General features: G+C 29.3%; 6 protein-coding genes across 6 annotated transcripts; 3 read left to right on the plus strand and 3 right to left on the minus strand.

The window, feature by feature from the left end:
* Nucleotides 1-471: 471 nt before the first annotated feature.
* OCT59_019838 (uncharacterized protein) lies at nt 472-2561 on the plus strand (the record flags this gene model as incomplete). Its single annotated transcript, XM_025317277.2, has 7 exons — nt 472-735; nt 806-896; nt 961-1001; nt 1119-1452; nt 1570-2193; nt 2277-2407; nt 2502-2561. The coding sequence occupies 7 exons, from the start codon at nt 472-474 to the stop codon at nt 2559-2561; spliced, it is 1545 nt and encodes a 514-aa protein (XP_025178517.1).
* A 6556-nt stretch (nt 2562-9117) lies between these two features.
* Nucleotides 9118-11096, minus strand: OCT59_019839 (uncharacterized protein; the record flags this gene model as incomplete). Its single annotated transcript, XM_066143805.1, has 3 exons — nt 9118-10457; nt 10526-10666; nt 10901-11096. 3 exons carry the CDS (start codon nt 11094-11096, stop codon nt 9118-9120), a joined length of 1677 nt encoding a protein of 558 aa, XP_066005518.1.
* Nucleotides 11097-11674: 578 nt separating this feature from the next.
* Nucleotides 11675-12860, minus strand: OCT59_019840 (uncharacterized protein; the record flags this gene model as incomplete). The annotated part of the gene is made up of 3 exons (XM_066143807.1): nt 11675-12088; nt 12716-12725; nt 12808-12860. The coding sequence occupies 3 exons, from the start codon at nt 12858-12860 to the stop codon at nt 11675-11677; spliced, it is 477 nt and encodes a 158-aa protein (XP_066005519.1).
* Nucleotides 12861-13961: 1101 nt separating this feature from the next.
* On the minus strand, nt 13962-14270 carry OCT59_019841 (uncharacterized protein; the record flags this gene model as incomplete). Its single annotated transcript, XM_066143808.1, has 2 exons — nt 13962-14169; nt 14251-14270. The coding sequence occupies 2 exons, from the start codon at nt 14268-14270 to the stop codon at nt 13962-13964; spliced, it is 228 nt and encodes a 75-aa protein (XP_066005520.1).
* Nucleotides 14271-14958: 688 nt separating this feature from the next.
* Nucleotides 14959-15294, plus strand: OCT59_019842 (uncharacterized protein; the record flags this gene model as incomplete). Its single annotated transcript, XM_025310805.2, has 1 exon — nt 14959-15294. The coding sequence occupies one exon, from the start codon at nt 14959-14961 to the stop codon at nt 15292-15294; it is 336 nt and encodes a 111-aa protein (XP_025178515.2).
* A 551-nt stretch (nt 15295-15845) lies between these two features.
* Nucleotides 15846-19898, plus strand: OCT59_019843 (uncharacterized protein; the record flags this gene model as incomplete). The annotated part of the gene is made up of 17 exons (XM_025325979.2): nt 15846-15980; nt 16050-16345; nt 16423-16588; nt 16682-16852; nt 16924-17058; nt 17127-17239; nt 17310-17433; nt 17517-17608; nt 17704-17843; nt 17921-18088; nt 18157-18395; nt 18465-18551; nt 18622-18742; nt 18829-19037; nt 19107-19188; nt 19290-19417; nt 19504-19898. 17 exons carry the CDS (start codon nt 15846-15848, stop codon nt 19660-19662), a joined length of 2565 nt encoding a protein of 854 aa, XP_025178514.1. The 3' UTR covers nt 19663-19898.
* Between the last annotated feature and the right edge of the window lie 799 nt (nt 19899-20697).

Consider the following 20697-nt stretch of genomic DNA (forward strand, 5'->3'; position numbering starts at 1 on the left):
TGTAACACAAAAGAAGTAAAATCCAATTACGATCTATCTAATAAAGTTAATTAAAAATTAGATTATAACCAAAATTATTAAAATAGCATCACTATAACTTTTTTTTTTTGAAAAAAAAAAAAAAAATAATTTTTTTGAGGATTTTTTTTCGATGGTTTCGTAATTTATAAAATTAGCCCGCATTAATTAAAATAATAAATTTTATCTAAATTTATTATTTTAATCATTTACAAAATAACTGATTCGGTTAAATAAATATAGCCGTGTAAATAAAAATAGATAAAAGTGTAATCATTAACATTATTTAAAAAATTGTTAATCATTTTATGAATAAAAATATTTCCGATTATCCTTCAAAAAAAAAAAAGATTATAAAAAATTATAAATATTTTTGCTTGGGGTCATTCAGGTCAATCTACAATAGCTAATAAACAAACAGACAAAATTTATTAAATATTTTGTGAACAAAAGATGGATCCTTTCAGTTTTTTATGGATATTCGTTCTAGGAATAGTTGTAGCCTTCGCTGGTGGTTTTAGTATTGGAGCAAACGACGTTGCAAACAGTTTCTCAACATCAGTCGGTTCGAAATCACTTACATTAAAACAAGCTTGCACTATTGCAGTATTTACCGAATTTGGAGGTGCCTTCTTATTCGGTCAAAGAACAACCGAAACTATTCGAGGGAAAATTATAAATGTCGAATTATTCTCAGATAGACCCGATTTACTTATGGTATACACATTTTCTTTATTACATATTATTAATAATGAATTTTAAAATTAAAGTTATCTTTAACTTTTAGTTGGGTATGGTCTGTGCATTATTCGGTGCTGCAGCATGGGTTATTTTTGCTACCTCAAGAGGGTGGCCTGTGTCGACTACACATTCAATAAGTTGGTAGTATTCATTCACGTGATTATTTTTATAAATAAAATTAAATTTTTTTTTTTTTTCTAGTTGGAGCAATAATGGGAGTTGGTATTGCAGCTTTTGGCATGGTAAGTTTTATATAAGTTTAATTACACTCATAATAGTTTAGTTATTATTCGTAGTATTCAAAGTATTCATAGTATCTCAAATTTTTTAAATTTTTTTTTTTTAATTGAATTTTTAAGAAAGCTGTTGATTGGTCATATGAATCTGGAGTCGCCAGTATAATCACATCATGGCTCATTTCACCTTTAATAGCTAGTGTAGTAGCTTCAGCCATCTTTCTGGCAACAAAATATTTTGTTTTAATGCATCAAGATACTTCATTCCAACGCGGTTTAGTTGCCGTGCCGATTTACTTTGGAATAACGATAGCTATAAATGTTCTTTTCCTTATAACTAATGGTGTAAACTCTTTAAATCTTGATAAAGTTCCAGCCGTAATCATTGGTCCTATTGTTGTGGGTATAACATTAGTAACATCAGCATTTGCTTATTTTTTTTATGCACAGTGGTTAAGTATGTTTTATGATTTCTTCAGTTTTATATTCAATAACGAATTTTATATTTGTGGACGCTTATGCTTCAATTTTACCGATCATAGCATGTTAATTAAGTTTTGACTAATATTTTTAGGACGTAAAATTCTTGGAAAAGAAAGTAATCTAAAATGGTATCATATATTTGTTATTCCATTCATTGGACCTCGATATGAAGATTCGGATTCTATTGAGATGGGTGAACGAAATCCTACTAAAGATACAATTGATGAAAATTCATTGGATTCAATTCAAAATGAAAAGAAATCATTTTTCAAAAGGTTTTTGTCAAAATTTGGAGATTTACTTCAACGTGGTGTTGAACAAGAAGTAGCTGATTATAAAGCACATGAAACTCAAGAGATGCACGATAGCGCTGTGAGATTTGATAAGGATACGGAAAAATTATATTCTTTTCTTCAAATTATAACCGGAGCTTTCGCTTCATTCGCTCATGGATCAAATGATGTATCCAATGCTATTGGTCCATTAGCTACGATATATCTCATTTACACAACTGGTGAAGTAGATCCATCAGGTTTATCCTCTGTACCACTTTGGCTTATGGCGTTGGGTGGAGCTGCTATCGATGCTGGACTATTGTTTTATGGTTACCATGTAATGAGATCACTTGGTAATCAAATTACTTATCATAGTCCATCTCGTGGTTTCTCTATGGAACTGGGGACGTCATTAACGGTTTTAACAGCCTCAAAAGTTGGTACGTAAAAAATATATATATATATATCGAAATTCAAATTCACATAAAAGTTAAAATCTAACTTTTTTGTTCCAAAATAAAAGGATTTCCTATTTCAACAACCCACTGTATTACAGGAGCAACTGCAGGTGTGGGTTTATGTAATGGAAAATGGAAAGCTCTCAACTGGAGGCTCTTAGCATGGTGTTTCTTTAGTTGGGCATTAACCTTGCCGGTACTTAAAATTACTTATTTTACTTATTTAATGAAGTTCATGGTTCTTTTACTTAAATACTAAAATAATTGCTGTTATTTACTACTCTTATTAGGCTGCTGCAATTGTTTCCGGTAGTTTATACGCTTTTGCAATACATTCACCACGAATATAACAAAATAAATATGACGACGAGTCGCTGGTTAACTCGTGCTATGAGATATCAATATTTAATCAGAACCGTTAATACATTGGTTGTCTCCTGCTGAGAAATTAGAATACATTATAGATCCCAAAAAAAAGAGTTAATATTAACAGATATACTATCCAATAACCCAATCGATATCTGTTGATAATAATATATCAACATAAAATAATCCAAAAAAGAAGTTAAGATAAACTCACACACACATTAATTTAATTTGGGTAATTGGATGATGTAAATTTTATTGTATTTCTATGGTTTTTTTTTCTTTAACAAAATACCAAATATTTATAAATTGTATGATTTTTTTCTTTCTTTCTTGTAAACTAGTTTTTTTTTTAATTTATAGTAACATTTTTATTTTTTTTTAAGGAAAAAAACTTTTTTATTTTGTTTGGTACATTTAACTACATTATGTAGTTGTAATTTTACACTTAAAAAGGTACTAATTGAAATTGCCAATTACTGTTATTTATTAATATTTAATTCTATTTTTTGTTGGGTGGTACTTTTTTTTCTGTGAAAAGGAAGGATTTCTGGATTTGAAAAAAAAAATTATTTAAGATCGCATTATTTTTTTTTTTGTAAATGTCAAAAAACATCATCATTTTATATAAGCATAATAAAAAAAAATCAGACACAATATTAAATATTAGAAAAAATTTTTTCGATAGATATCAAGTTTTTTTCGTAGTCTTCGCTTTTTTTTACTGCGGTTTATTTTTAATTTTTACCCCTAAATTATATTCCCTAATATCGGACTTCACGAAATTCATTTAATTAAAAATATGTTAATGTTTCTTTTTTTTTTTTACAAAATCAAAACATTAATAAAAGTACATTACATTTTCATAAATTAAAATTTTTAATTTTCGGATAATCTTAATTATGAAACATTTGTACCGGTATCACTATACTACATTATAATTTACCATCAGAATATAATCTTGGGACCCTGTTTTCTATGTTACACTTTGTCGCAAAGGTATCGTTTTTTTGACCTGTACGACGTGTCTGATTCAACCCGCATAATACTTTTGCCACTTTGACAGAAATTTTATGATTCATCATAACACAAATAAATACGTAAATAATAATTTTCATCCAATAAATTGAACACGTTTGATACAGTAAATATTTGTTTCAACAATAATGGTAAATTGGCTGATTTTTTTTATATTTAAGGATAATAAAGCTAAAATTCAGGGTTCAATAAATTCGTTTGAATGTAATAAAAATAAACAATCTCGTATTTCGTATAAACAAAAAAAAATATCCGAATATGCGAAGAAATCTTGTATCAGGTACAAAATATTTAGTGTTAGTCTATTACTGTAGAAAAAGAATCGATCTTCTTTTCATGGTTTTTACTGATAATCGGGATGGATTTTCGGGATTTCCGGAGAACTACATGCATGGCGGACGATATGCATGACGGACGATTTTCACGGCTTTAATATTAACCCTATTTGTGCTATAAATAATTTACTATGATAATAATAGTATTATTTAAAATCTTGGACAATCTTATTGTTATACATTGTTACGTGACCAACGGATAGCGTGCCCTTAGCGTATATAGTCATTCGTTACACTTAAGTAAAATTTTAAATTTTATATTTAAAAAATATATAGAATGGAAATTAATTCAACGAAGTTGGTATAAATTCTAATTACTTTAAAATATTTAAATATATATATAATAAATTAAATATTTTTTTTGGGGATATTACTAAAGTACATCAGTGTTTGACCAGAATTAAAAACCTAATAAAATACTGACCGCCATTACATGTGATTACATCATAAATTCACCACTGGTAATCGTCACCACTGGTAATATTTAATAATACCTTTTTTTTCATTATATTTTTTCTTTCACTTTTTTTATAAATTTATAATTCCTTCAATTTAAGTAGTATCAAAAGAATTTTATTATAAAATAATTAACAATTCTTTTAATTTTTTTAATTTTTTGATTTTGATTTTTTATTTTTTTTATTTATTATTTTATTTTATTTATGGAAATAACTAAGCATAACCAACATTTGATTATTTTATATTATGTACAGTATATCATTACTGATCAGTGATTATTTTTTTTATTATTTAAACTATTTTTTACTCTTTTTTTTTGTTGTTTTATTTCCTTTTCTTTGCAACTTTCGATTTTTAATTATCCTGTCATAGATTATAATGAATATCAAAATAAATGATAAAGAAAATTATTCTAATAATTTAGAAAGTGAACTCAAAAATTCTAATATTACTATCTTAAACTTGAATATAAAATTTCAGTCTTGAAAAGAGTAGGATACTATATATAATTTATATATAATATCTACTTATCCAGATTATAGTATTATGATGTTAATAAATTTAAATAAAAGAAACCTAGTGGTTAGATTGATAAGTTTTGTGTTATATTAAATTTGTGATTCAACTCTTTTTTATGACTGATCCACTTGCTAGTAAGTATGTTGAAGTTTTAGAATTGTAAAAAATTACTAAAATTCATCAGTTTTAAACCACTTATAGCTTAATCCCATTTTACTTTTTTTTGTTTTTGTTTACCTTCATAGGGATCGATATTTAATTATGGTAAGAAGTTTAATCCCATTTTACAAGTAATTATATAAAATATTACATATAATTTAAATACTTCATATATAATCTAAATATTATACTTTTCTTAAAAAAAAATAATAATGTGTCTATTAATTAAGAACAATTACAAATAATTGATTATATAATTATTTAAACATTTAAAAAATAAAATACATTTATAATATTCTTTAATTAAATTCAATCTATACTAAAAATTCTAAAATAATTATATAATTTATCAAAAAATTTTTTGTATTTTAAAATTATCTAAATTAGTATAGGGTGTGCCAGAAATCAGCTGATTTGAAAAAGTGTAGGGAGTCAAGTTTCAGATCAGGTCTATATATATCAGGGCTATATATATCACGTGAAATTTACAGTCAACTCTCTTTATAGTCACACATTTGGGACAGTCCATATTTGGTAATTATAAAGAGATGTGACTATATAAAAAATTTCTTATATTAGTATATCATAATTCTGGCCAAAATTATACTTAAAACTTTATTGTATCATAACTCCACCAATATTAATCATAGAGAGATGCCATTTGATTCGTCTCGATGAGACGGTTCTAATGGTATAAAATACATCGAAATCCAATCACTAGATTAATTTCTGAAATTAAAAAAATATTAATGGTTTTTGTGTAATAACTCTGCCAATATTGGTCCTAGAGAGACGATCTTACTACCATTTGATTCGTCTTAATGCGGCGAATCTAATGGTATAAAATACATCAAAATCCAATCACTAGATCAATTTCTGAAATTAAAAAATATTAAATGGTTTTTAAGTAGTAACTCCGTTAATATTGATCACAGAGAGATGCGCTTACCACCATTCGATTCGTCTTGATGAGGCGATTCCAACAAGCTATTAATTGTCTTTTTACAATTACTAGGTACCGAGAAATTTAGCAAAATGTTAAATGGCACAGTAAATGTAAATCAAGAAATATAATAATGCTGATGCTTAACATTTTGTCAAATAATTCATCAGCCAGTGATCATAAAAGGATAAAACTACCACCATTCGATTCGTCTCAGTGAGACGATTCTAACAAGCTATGGTACATCTTTGTATGATTATTAGATGCCAAGTTACTTAATATATTCTTTATATAACTGTGATTATAAATGGTTCTTTTTAATATAAGATTTTTGAGAATAGGTGTGATAGTGACTATAGATAGATTGTGACTATATAGGATAGATTTTAATAATAAAGTGTTTTGAACATTCAACTGGTATGACTATATAGTAAAATGTGACTATAACGGGAGTATATTATAGAGGGAGTTGACTTGTATCTTAACCGTAAAGAATCTGTGTCAAAATACAGATCTGAAATAATTGTAAAATATTGTTATAATTTTACCTCTATTTTTAAAAAAAGAAAATTATCAAAATCCTATCTAGTACTTATACTTAAAGACAAAAAAAGTTAGTGCTTTTCTATAGATTTTTATTCTTATAATATATTTAAGTAATGAATAATAATAATAAAAATATTTTTGAAAATACTTGGCTATAAAGCCTTATGCAAGAGAAAAGTTTTTATTAATAAAAATTTATTGAAATATTTGTTAGATAACTTTACTATTATTTAGATACAATATATAATAAATAAATTATATTAAAGTTCTTTATTTCTTTTACTTATTTGTTCATATATTTGTATCTAAAGAAGAATACTTATAGACTGAAAAAAAAATTATAATATTTATCTGGTAAGATATTGTTCATTTCAGTAAACTGCTTACAGTCAAACTTTTATATAATAATATGTTGGAATATATATGAAATTTTTAGGAATATCATTAAATCAAAGTTATACCAATATTTATATGTTCTTATATATAGTGGAAAAATAAAATTTTATCAGTATATCAAGTTTTTAATAGTAAATTAGTATATCAAATATTGGTATATTGAAATTAGACTATATAGTGTATAAACCAAAAGTAAAGAAAAAAATATAAATATTTTTTTTACTTTGAATATATAAAAAGAAATAGGCAGGATATTTATAAAAAATATCAGATAGTTTTGTATGAATATTTTTGCTATTTTAGGAATAAAATTATTGAAAGCATTAATATAAATTATATCTCTTATATCTTTATAATTTGCAAATATATGTAGTGAGATTATCTAATAAAATATACTGTTTATTTGATATAACTCTTCTTTTTAGAAGAAAAAATTGTGCTAAAAGGAATATTTGATGAATATACCAAACTAATATAAATTTATATAGTGGAGTAATTATATATCTATATCTCGCTGTAATTTTTTTATAGGTGTAGACTAAGAGGAGGAGATCTCCTTTAATAATAAGTATATATGTGCAAACACAGTAAATACTTTCATAGCCTAAATTCTGCCTGATAGTATATATGTGGGATCCTTTTTAAGATAACGAGTGGTTTAGATTTTATTAAATTAGTTTATTTAGTTTATTTTCATTTGTATGATATATTATAAACGCATTTATTTTAATAAAGATCTAAATATGCTGCAGCAAAAAAAAAAAAATTATATATTTACTATTTATTATCTAAATTGGCTGATATGCCTCTATTGCAAAAAAAATTGGAATAAAAATCTATTATTTATTTATCATAGATCAAGATCAGAACCTTAAATAATATTGATACAACTCACATTTAAGTTTGCTTAGAGTTTATATTAAATTTTTCAAAGTTGCATATTACAGATATATTTTCAAAATTTTATTATTCATACACTCCTGTTTTAATACAACCAGTGATTTGATTTTAATAAAATTTATATTATTGGATTTGTCTCAATAAGAGGATTCTAATGATAGTAAAATCATATTTATAGCTTCAATAGCTTCAATATTGACAGAGTTACATAAATGTATTTTTACTTTAGTATTTAAAGTTTATTTGCAAATTGTATTAGTATTATTTAGTGTTCTTCATAAATCACCTATATTGGATTATGTATTGCTAATTCCTATAACTTTATTTTAAAACAGATTAATGTATAATTAACTTATACATGTAATTTCATTAGTAGGATAATAAACTAATCACTCTTATTCACTCTGTTTCTATTTTTGAATTCTTTTTTAATGACATTTTATCTTACGATCTACATGTAAATCAGGATGTGTTTTTTTATTAGTAATTCAGAACTGTGTAATGAGTGAAATAAAACATACCAGAACTTTAGGGAAAGTGTATCATGAGAACAATACAAAATTATTTCTCTTAGCTGGGTTATTAATCAAATAACAGTGATATATTACTGCGTATAACATATTTTGCAGATATAATTCATATGAACTAATGGCGTCTTACTACGCATTTCAGGTGATCGAACCTATGCTACTTAATTATGGATAGCTGTTAGCGTACATTTTATTTTTCCCAATATATTTACCCATATTACACCCATATAGACATAAACGTGTTAAAATCTTAATAAGCCAGATGCGAGCGAACAAATATTTTATTTAAGGATACAATCGAAAAAAAAATTACAAGGTGTTTGCTGTGCCATATACGATGATACTTTTTAATCTAAAAATAACCTATTCTACCTATCTAAAATTAACCTATTTGCCATCTTATTAGTTATATTTAACTTTTCCGCTTCAACAATTCCACTTCTACATAGCTCTTTTAATATTGAAGTACATTAATTCAAAAGAAAAATCTTATTTTTCGCTTACCACTCCATAGGACACAACTCTTGAATGTTGTGAAGCTTGGATTTATGGTGATAAAATATTCGATAAGACTTTTATATTCTTAGACGAAACTATTTACTAATTAAGCTATATTTTTTTTTTGATAATGTAAATCAGATTTCTTAATAGCTGTATCGAACATAGTGCATCTAAACCAATGATGTAAGTCAAAATAACTCTTCAAGCCCTTCGATTAATTCTTCGTATTCAAGTCATATGCTTGTTTATAAAGATTTTTCCACAAATTGGTTTTCACATGATTTGACCAAAAGTTCAATAACTTTTGAGCCTTAGATTTGGTGTCAAAAGCACCATTAAAGGAGATCCTCTTTATATCTGCATTTGTTGGCTTATGAAACATCAAGTAAAATGTCCTCACACAACATATTAAGTCAATTCTTGGTGAATACGTAATTTGCTCCCCTTTGATCAATGATTCCAAGATATAGTCAGGCATAACTTCGAGTGCTCCCGCAAAACTCCCAGTTTTATCTTTTGTTACACTATACCCCCAATCAATGATCACAATATGTCCATCATCATCACGTAGAAAATTATATTTACGAAGGTCCATATGTACACGATTATAATATAAATGCACCATCTTCAGAGTTTTGATAATATCTCCGATGTCCTTTTTTTGCAGATGATTAACTTTAGAACAAAGAGGAGTTGTAACAAGGTTGTTCTCACTGCCATGAAGGAGTTTCTGAAGATGAGGTGAATTTTTTGTTGAAAGCTTGTTTAAACCATTTTTTTCTGTTTTAAAACAAGACAAATATATGGGTTCCTTTGCAATTTTTACGACCACACGATTGTTATCGTTATCCTTTCCTTCATAAACGACGCTGGTTCTTCCTGTATTTATTGATCGAACCAGATTTACAGTATTTGTACCAAAGTTCAACGATGGATCGACCCATCCAAGATCATCATGAGTACATTCCATAATCGTTACTAGGTGTTTCCACCCAGTTGGAGGATTATTCGTTGTATTGAACGTTAATGTTTGGAGTGATATTCTACCATACGAAAAACGAAATTGGCCTTTCGCTTCATTTGCTTTAGTCACCTTAAACATACAAATATCAATGCAATCTGTTAACAATACATATACAAAGGATCGGCGTGGCTGAATTTGGAGTACTTTTTCTCCAAACGATATTGCATGTCCCACGTCTGCATTACTAAATCCGTTGCCGGATTGTTTCCTTATCTCACCAACGGCTACAACATTCAACGAATCTAGAGGCCATTCTTTTGGAATAAGTACAAAATCTGGTTTACGAGTATTCAACAATGGTGTAGAATGTGTGTCATGGACCATAAGTTTTGTACTATCTAATGATCCTAATGCCGTGCATTGGCGCATAAAAAATTCTTGTAACTTTTTTTCTGGGGCGTTTTCATTAGGCGGATTTCGAAACTTTCCAAGTATTCTTCTTTGGGTAGTATTGGTTAATGTAAATGGGAAGGATATGTCTTGACAAATACTTCTCACAAAAATACCCTTATCAGTTTCCGTGACAGTAGCTAAATAAAAAAATTAAATGACTTTTGCAGGAAAAGTGATCAAAGACTGAATGGATTGGATAACATACCTGGAGCACTAAACCACATTTCTTCACTTTGAAGTCGAACCTTCTTTAATTCATTTTTAAGACTACCTACATCTTCTTTAACACCAGATAATTCTTCTCTAACGACACTCTGAAATTCTCTCTTCAGATTAGAAATATTATCTGCAAAAGAATTTAACATTATTGTTAGACAGCGAGAAAGTTTGGAATATTCGGAACAGATGTGACACAAATATATATAGCAAAAATGAGGCAACAGCGACTATCAAAAATCAAGACAGGTTGTGTTCTCTCGCGTTGATTAAATCTATTACGACTCACATACCATTTGGCGAATATAACAGAAGACGAAAAAAATTACGCTATATCACGTTGACTATATTTATTATGACTCACTATTAACGGGAATTTTGATAACAACTCGAACATTTCCTTCTTTGATGCCAAACAAAGTATCTGCAATAGTACATCTTCCATCTGTTATTTCATTACTATCATTTAACATTTCCTCTGAAATATCATTAATTGAGGCGACATCAACACTCCACAACCTAAGTTTGTAGGCATCAACCCCAGCAGTATCATTTGGCATTAAACTTTAATAGCTTTCTTAAAGTCGTCAATATCATTATTCGGTTCAATATTAACTTTGAAAACTGAACGGCTTCCTTGCATAAAGCACCAAATAAGCGTAGACATTTTATGTTTATTTTGTATCACAACGATAAATGAGGAAAGAAAAAAGGATTTTTTTTTTCGAATTGGGGAATAATTTAGTTTTATACTGTGATCACAGATCTGATCAGTGACGCAACCAAATTATGGGCGCAGTAGTCGCGAATTGATTTACCAGCGTAGTGAGCGTACCCACGAGAAATCACGTGACTGTTGTTTGTCACATGTGCTTGTTTCTTTTCATTTTTTCGAGGTGTGAAATACTATTTGTCACACATTATTTGTCACATAGTTATTTCTTAATTTCTTAATGCCGGCCGTTTCGTGACATTTTTGTAGGGTACGCTGGGGTAGTCTCGCGAATTCATTCATATGATTTTTATTCGAAATCTTATTGATTGTGATTTGTGACATTAAATGTCACAGCTTGCTCCACTTTTTGACTGTGTGATTGTAAGGAATTTTTGGCATACCATGTCCGCATCCTCATATGAATCAGGAGCGGTCTGTTTGTCTACCAAATATGATTTCACTGGCAATATCAGCAGATGGTTCCTTCACTGTAGGTTTCTTACGGACTGAGATTGATTCTTTGACTACTTGTTCTGAAAGAGTTACAAGTTCAGCGCTTGTCATGGAGAGGTCCTCCTCACAGTGAGTCAAGTCTGAAGTAACGGAGGAGGAGTCTTTGGCAATCATCTTATCCTGAACCTTCTTTTCTCGCCTCCTCTCTAATTTTATGCTTTTCTTATTTACCTCAACCAAGAAAGCATCCATCTCCTTTTCCTCCGATGCCTTGACATCATCATTATTTCGCTGGTCTATCAAAGAGCTGGATAAATCAACATCTGATGTGGTTTGCTCTCCAAACCTCTTTGGTATCGCTTCTTTTATGTAGCTGACAATCCGCTACCAAAGAACCCTTTTCCAATATCGCGAATCTGGTCTCAAGCTCTGTATTTTTTTGCTCTAGTTCCTCGACTCTAATATCGCGCCTGGCATTCTCCTCAATAACCTGCCCCAGCTTTGCATTTTCAGCCTCAACCTCTGCAACCTTCTTTCTAAGTTCAGGAATCTCAGCATTCTCACAGCAAACTTCTTCCTGAGTTCGGCAATCTCAACTAAGAGCTAGTATTTAACTCTCTTAATGAATCAATAGATTGTGCGTTTGACATGATCGATAACACTTTAGTAATAAAAGATCACGTCTGCGTTCCAATTTGGAACGCAGATCACTTTGCAAGAAAAAAATTTTTATTAATATGCATGAAAAAATAAATACAAGATCGGGACTTAGCCCGTAATACATGACGTCTACGCTAGTTTCCTATACAATTATTTTTTCTTGATTATCTCTTCTACTTATTTGTGGGTTCTTCACTAGCTGATACCCTATCTTTTAACAAACCCATTATAACCTCTAAAATTCTCTTCACGTTCTTGAGTAATTCGGTTGAGTCCTTGAGTGCGTCTTCTGTTAGTGAGATTCGATATTCAGTCCTGTAGATACCTTCGGTGCTATGGAGAATGAAATACCAGTCCGTGGCTAAGAAATTGTGAACCGAGTTAGTGATGCAAAAGAGAAAAAACAGACTCGCTAGAACCACTTCTCCCAATTGTGACGATACCATAGACATGTTGTGCCCCAAATCTCAATATGCCCCAAATTGGCGATAATCATCGATGATTACTATATGTGAAAAGTAATGCTTTGAAAATTCTTAAGGTATTATAAAGATGGGCCGATAATTTAGGCCGATCGTTGATTTGGGGCAATCGTCAACTTGGGGCACAACAGACATATTCATACTCCTCGAATGCTTCGTCAGCCTTACGCTTTTCTTGAGCGTATCTAAGTTCATCTATGTTTACAGATGACAATTAGTTAGTATATTCTGATAGTCGAATGGAGGCTAACATAAAAAAGGAATTACTTACTTCGCACGAACTTCGACATTGCATTAGATTTTGTGACACGCCTTTCTCCGGCTATCACTACCATAGACGTAGTCGTAGTCGGGATCGAACGCCTCATCAACCTTTCGTTTTTTCTTGCTCATATTTATATTCATCTGGAAGGAAATAGCGAAGTAAGTTAGCAATACCCCATGATCAGCTTGTAACGAGCGAAATTGTTATACTTACATCACACGCACTTCGACATTGTAGTAAATTTTGGCAGATACCCACGGTCGCCTGATTTTGCTTGCCCTCGGTTATGCAAATTATTTCCTCCAATATTTCGCTTATAATTTTTATTGATTGCAAAGTCGACACGACTAGTGTTTTCTTCGCCAATTATATTCGCCTGAGGTGTGATTACCAAACCGTCGAGAAGGTTTACAGCCGTATGTAAGATTGTTGAAATGTACTTGCACCATACTATCTACAACTAGACCCATATTTTTTATTCTACGGAGAATGTCGTCTTTACGCAAAAAATCTACTTTCGAACCGCTTGAGTGGGAGCATTTTTTTCTTCTGTTGCAGTGACGCTAGTAGAGGTAGAAGCTGGTGTATTAGTTTCAGAGGATATTAGTTCGGACAAAAAAGTGTGTTATGTTCCGGAGTGTTGTTCGGGAAGGTACATTAATATATGTTTTTATGTCGCACAGACATTAGCATAATTTCACGGGACCCGCTTTCTCATGTACTGGTGAATATTAATACTTTATTTATGAAATAAAAACGTTGCCAGAAGCGGACAATAATACATTAAAAATTGCGAATAGATCGCTTTACATGATGTGAAAAAATCTCTAGTTTCTTATGAGAATATTAATTAGATTAGGATCGAGATCGGGCTAGTCATTCCCCCAAAATAATCTTTGACCAAAGCCCCGGGTCTCATAGTCATATCCACTTCTCTACCCAAATCGATCTTGCAGAGTGTAGCATTTATAGAAGTAACATGTCCTAGGGTTTGAAGTGCATCTTTAAGTGCTCTAACAGCTGTCACAAGAAACCAATAATAAACATAATAATACCACCTTTAATGCGAAAATTATATTAGTTCTGGTGTCTAAATGCAATGACCCATAGTGAGAAAATTACTTCGCTCCCATACATACATAACTTCTGGCATATACATACCTTATCTTGAGTTGTTTTTATGGGAATGATTTTTGCGGAAAAGTTGGCTGAACTTCTACACGCTTTATGTCCTTTTTTTCTCACTAGATTCAAAAAAAGATTAACGATAATATAGCTTTATCTGGTTTATTTTTCTCCCGAGAAAATCTATTTTTGAGTGAAGGCGGAATCTTCTCTTCACATGGAGATCTACCTGACAGACTCTAACGCCTGGCGATCTCGAAATTGCAAAGTCCTCAGCCCTTCATAACATATGCTTTTGTTGGCACTATTTACTTATAGGGTAGGTCCTGTGTTGCAACTAGACGTTCTTTCACATTTTAAAAATAAAGGTACTGGTTAGCAAGAATATTTTCTTTTCGATTATATGCTGTCTCCCACTATTTTTGTCGCACCGGAGTACATGCATTGTGGCTCAGCAAAAAATCTTCCGAAGATCGCGCAGTATTCCGGACTCGAATTTCCCGTATTAATATTGACTTATTATAACAATTATGACAAGTAATACTAATAATAAATCTGATCAAAGCGAAACACTTGCTCAATTATATGAAGTGCTTTTATATAAGAAGAAGGATATAAGGAAAAATTCGGTATTAATGGCAGAGCAAATCAAACAGCAATGCATCAAAGCAAGAAAGTGAAAACACTTGCTGATTCATATGAGCTGCTGTTACCAATACGGGATGATCTCAGTATTGATGGCACTTCGAAGCAATAAAGCTTCTACGGATATATCACTTGCGGAAATATACAATTTGCTTTTATATTTGGAAGAGGATGTAATGGAAATTCAGGAAGAACTCGGTATTGTTGGTTATACTAATCAAGAAATGGCAGAAGAAGCTGATAAAAATGCAAAAGTATATCTCCGAAAGTTTGAGAAATTTCACGGTCCCTTAGAAGGTGTTCCAAGTGTGTTAATACAGAAATTTGGCTTATTTTACAAGAGAGAGACTTCCGTTATTTCCGAAGGTCTCTCCTCGACAATTACACGAAGTGTTTGTCAAAAATCCAGCTAGCACTGGTCAGTGCCCATGTGGTGCGGCCCAGCAAAAAAAACCGTCACGAATCGTCGAATCGTGACGATCAGACTGATGCACAAACGAGGATGGATTCAGCTAAAGTAAACATTTCGACCATGCCTACTGAATCCTCTGATTTCAACTTAATCACTTAACGAAACAACCTGATCCAGAATTAATCATCAAATCCGTGTTCATTTCACATAATTGAAATTCCAAAATAATTTTGCATTTGCTAAGCCGTGGGACTCGCCATGCCTTATTTGCGGTGGAAAACATGGGTATTATAGATTACATGGCAAATGTTATAGAAAATGGAACGGAATATTGTAACAATTCAAGTAATAAATTTATTGCAACATAGTCAGTCATGTGAAATCGATGCACGATATCGGAATAGGGGCTGTGCGACGTATCTGTCATGAAATAACGTGATTTGACTGTTGTTGAACAACAATACAAGTTTGGTAACGCCGAAAGTTATTCAACACAAAAATTTTCTACTATTGATTTTTTGTTAATTTTGTTTACCGATGAATAGATAAATAATGGCAACAACTATATCACAATATAAGGGAATAACTCTAGAAGAATGGGAAGCGAAAACTAAACTTACAGAATTACAAAGGCAGAGCGTATTAGAATTACAAGATGCTTGTGCAGAGTTACCTCTTCCCGAAGGAGTAAGAATATTATATTAATTTTTTAATTAACAAAATAATGATCAATTTAAATATCAATTTTTTAAATAGGTTTTAAGCGATCTTGGACCAGGTTCTCCGCAACGTACAGCATCACCTACACCGTCTTCCGTCAAAGATAATCTCAAACAATCACCTTATTCTCGCTTAAGTACTTCACCTTTACCCAAATCACGATCCACCACAAATCTTCTAGCAGCCGAATTTCAAGCAGATGAAGCAGCTGCAACATCAACACCTGATGCATCACTTGGGATACCTCAACCAATTGAAACTACACAACAATTTTTTGATTGGTTTGCCAGAATGGAAGCTGATATGGAAAAAGATCAAGAGGATGTTTATAGGTAAATTACTATTTAATTAAATTAATTTTTGTATGTTTAAAAAAATTTTATAACTTAGTTTTTTTTTTATCAATTAGAAATTTTTTAACTGTAGTTACAATGTATAGAGAAGCTTGTTCTAAATTTTTGGAACAGATTGATACTACAGTAAAATTGTTTAATGATTTAGATAGTAATTTTAAGTTTGTTGAGGAAAGAACGAAGGCTTTGCAAACTGCTTGTGAAAAATTATTGGAAGAACAGGTTTGATTTCAATTATTACTTAACCATTAACTAAAAAAGTATATAAATGTTTTATTTCATTTATTTACTATTTACTATTCAACAATGATAAAGAATAATCTTACATCATTAGCAGATGCGATCACTGCAAAACTTTCTTATTATAATGAACTGGAGTCTATTACAAAATTATTTAATTCCCCTGGAGAGAATATTTGTGAGCAGGAGGAATTTGTATCCGTACTGGCAAAGTTAGATGAATGTTTAGAATATATGCAAACCAATGTAAGATGTATTGTTTTATATACATGTATTTTACGAGAATTTTATTACTTAAAATTTTAATTTATTAATAGCTTAGATATAGGGATTCTGAGCTTTATCTTATGAGGTTCAGGCAATGTATGACAAGGGGAATGGCCATAATTAAAATGTATTCCATTAGTACAATTAAAGGTCTTGGATTGGAAATAGCAAAAAAGAACAATCAGGTAAACATGTTGATATTATTATTTATGAATTAAATTATCAATGTAATGTTAACTTTACTATTATATAGGTCGTGAATTCAACAGTACAGACAGCTTTATTTTATGTAAAATTTAAAGCCATAGCGCCAAAATTAAAAGAGTTGGTTAATGAAATTGAGAAAAGATGTCCAGCACATAGAGAGTATGTTAAAATAATAATTTGTAAATTTATTATGGTCATAATTATTTTACCTGTTTTAACATAACTATAGATATTATTCTTTATTAAATGATTGTTATAATGCGTACTTTTCTGTACGACAGCAATTACTTATTCCTGTAATTTACACGAAAATCCAAGAATTAGAACCTACTGGGCAAGATATATTATCATTTGTAAGTCAAAAAAAAAAGTAAAAGAAAAAAATTTTTTTTTTTACAATTATTTTTTTGTATTTTAACTTGTCCTTTTATTATAGGCTCGAAATGGTTATGCATATATGTTAAATCTTTGCTCAGATGAATATTCGTTATTTTACAATTTTTTTTCAACGGGTGAAGATGATTTATAGTATGTTATGATGTTGGAATTTTATTTATCTTAATTTGTTTTTTAAAACATCAAATATTGATAAAATATATATATATTTTTTTTATTGTACATAGCGGGAATTTAGATTTATTATGTAGTTATATGTACGATTATTTAAGGCCCTGGATTATACATGAGACTAATATCGAAACATTATCTGAATTATGCGCTATACTTCAAGTGCACTTGAATCAGGATTCCGAAAAAAATGGAGGTATTAATATGATCTGGGGTTTTTTTTTAAAAAAAAAGAATATAATTAATGTAATTAATTGGATTATTGTCTTGTAGAAAAGGAGGGGCAAGGATTGCAGTTTAGTTATTTAATTCGTAATGTTCTTCAGGATACACAACAGCGTCTTGTATTTCGGGTACAAACTTTTATTCGTAATGAAATACAAAATTTTGTTCCACAACCATCTGACTTGGATTATCCAAATAAGTTAAAAGAGTTAGAAGGTAAAGATAAAAGAAATTATATTTTGCAATATATTATTTAATACTTAGTTTTTGATTTAAAAATATAGATTCAAATGAACAAGCTGAATCTGGGGAAAATAATCAAACATCCTCGGATAATTACCCTACGGGATCATCTTCGCCAGCTATTTTAGAAGTTCAACAAGACAATGGAGATGAAGAGGACGATGAATCTACAGTATCACCACAAACTAATGTTATTGACACAGGAAAGATGTATAAAGGGTGGTTTCCTACGTTACAAAGAACATTATGGGTTCTTTCAAAGCTTTACCAATGTGTTAATGTATGTTTTTTTTTTATTCAAAAGTTATTTTAATAATCATACACTTTACATGGTTGTATTTTTTTATAGACCACTATTTTTGATGATATAGCACAAGATGTCGTAGATCTGTGCTTGCAATCTTTATTAACTGCGAGTGAGCTTATATTTAAAGAGGTAACAATAATTTTACATATTTTTTTTTTTAAAAAAAAATTTTTTTTATTTAACAAATATATTATTATAGCGCAAACTTGACGGGCAGTTATTTTTGATTAAGCATTTATTGATTCTTAAAGACCAAATTGCATCTTTTGATACACAATTTATTCACGAAGAAAAAGATTTGGATTTTTCAGAAATAACAAGTAATTAATATTTATTTATTTCTTATTTGTCTTATTTGTCAAATAAAAATTATATTAATTCATTTTTTTATATAAATATATGATAGTCGCATTAAGCGAAATATTGCAGAATAAATATTCAATATTGAGTCCAAATACTTTATTAGGTTTGGCGCAAAAGGGTATTCCAAAAATAGTTGAAAGTAGAGTTGATTCAAAACAGGAAGTTGATAAAGAGTTAAAAAGGATTTGTGAAGAATTTATTACAGAAAGTGTTCAAGATGCTATTGAACCATTATCTTCTTTTATATTGAAGGTAAATTTAATATAAATTTTAATTGGTAAAATTAAATATTAATTTAATTGCCAAATGTTATATTTGTAGGTATCTGCATTTAAAATCAGAAGTAACCTTAAACCAATACATCAACAAACTTTATTAAAGAATCAAAATTTTGCACAACCAGGTATTTTTTAATTAAATTAATTAAATTTAAATCATTTTTTTTACGTAAAAAAAATTTTTTTTTTCTGATTCATAATTATTTAATAATAAATAATCCTTTAGCAAAGATTGTCGAAATTTATGAAACATTTCAGAATTCTGTTAAAGTACGACTTCAATTTATAATTAAAAAGATGTTGGAATATCTTGAAGATCGTAAAACCGTAAATATTTTACTAAAACCAATACAGGTACGATTTAGATATTAATATTTTAACCTTTTAATTTATTTATGACAATTATTTGCTTAAATTTGTTATAAAAAATTTCTTCATAGCATCAAATCATAGATACATATCAAGCATTTTATGATATATTACGACAAGAAGAATACGAATTTGATGAATTTCCCGAATCAATAGGAACTCTTGAAGAAGTTAAAGAATGGGTGAAAAGTGAATGGTTCTGGAAAGCAATTGAAGAGACAAATGATTAAAATCTATATAATATATTACGAGATCTAAATGTAATTATAATTGTCCAATAATATTATCAGAAAAAGGAAGGTGATAGAAAATCTACAACTTAGAATAATAATTTAATTTACAAATACGAGATTCAGATTTTAATTTATTACTATTATTAGAACAATTAATTGAATTTACTGTAATTGTGAGTCACAAGAGGAATTGTTTTAAAAGATACAAAATAAAATTTTCATTATTAAATTCTATATACAGCAGGCTATGGATCTAAATAATAAGATAATTAAAATAAGTAATAAAATTTAAGTGGATGGCGACGCCACTTAAAAACATTCATAAGTCAATTAAAAATTTCGGGTTTACCCGAATTTAGTAAATTGAAACATAAAGTTAATTGTGCGACTGATCACATTATTGTAATTCGGCCTTTCTCACAGCCTTATTTGCTAATGACATAATTCATGAAAATTCATGAATATTCATTTCGCCCCGCCCACTTGAGTGATTGCATTGTAGTTATATTGTTATAAATTAAAGCCATGTATGATGATCAAGATAGTAATTAGTAAATAGATAACTTTAATAAAGTCATTTAACGTTGTTTATATGCAAGATATAATAATATTTATCTCGGTTTCGTATAAATAATGATGCGTGCGAATTGCCGACTTGTAATATAAACGTCGAATAGTCAACCGAACATTTGGTCACTATTTCTTTTTCGGGATGTAAAGACTAAAAAAAGTAGCAAGTTAAAAAATGTCCAACATAGTTTATTGATGTCAAAAGAATTTGTAAAATAGTCTGTCACACAAGTTAATAAAAAAAATCTTTTTTTCTTTTTGTTCATTATTACGTACAGTAATGGATGTTTTGATCTTTTAGTTAGCGATATAATAAGTTAAAAAGTTAATGAAATTGTCGAGTAATTATGAGCAACTACTCGATATTATCGTAATAATGAAATCTTATTCATATTAAAAAAACAATTTATTCTTAATAAGGAATTAGCGATTATTAATACATATTAAATATCTTTATAATTT

Source organism: Rhizophagus irregularis, chromosome 29 (genome assembly GCF_026210795.1).
Source record: "Rhizophagus irregularis chromosome 29, complete sequence".
Lineage (NCBI taxonomy): Eukaryota > Fungi > Glomeromycota > Glomeromycetes > Glomerales > Glomeraceae > Rhizophagus > Rhizophagus irregularis.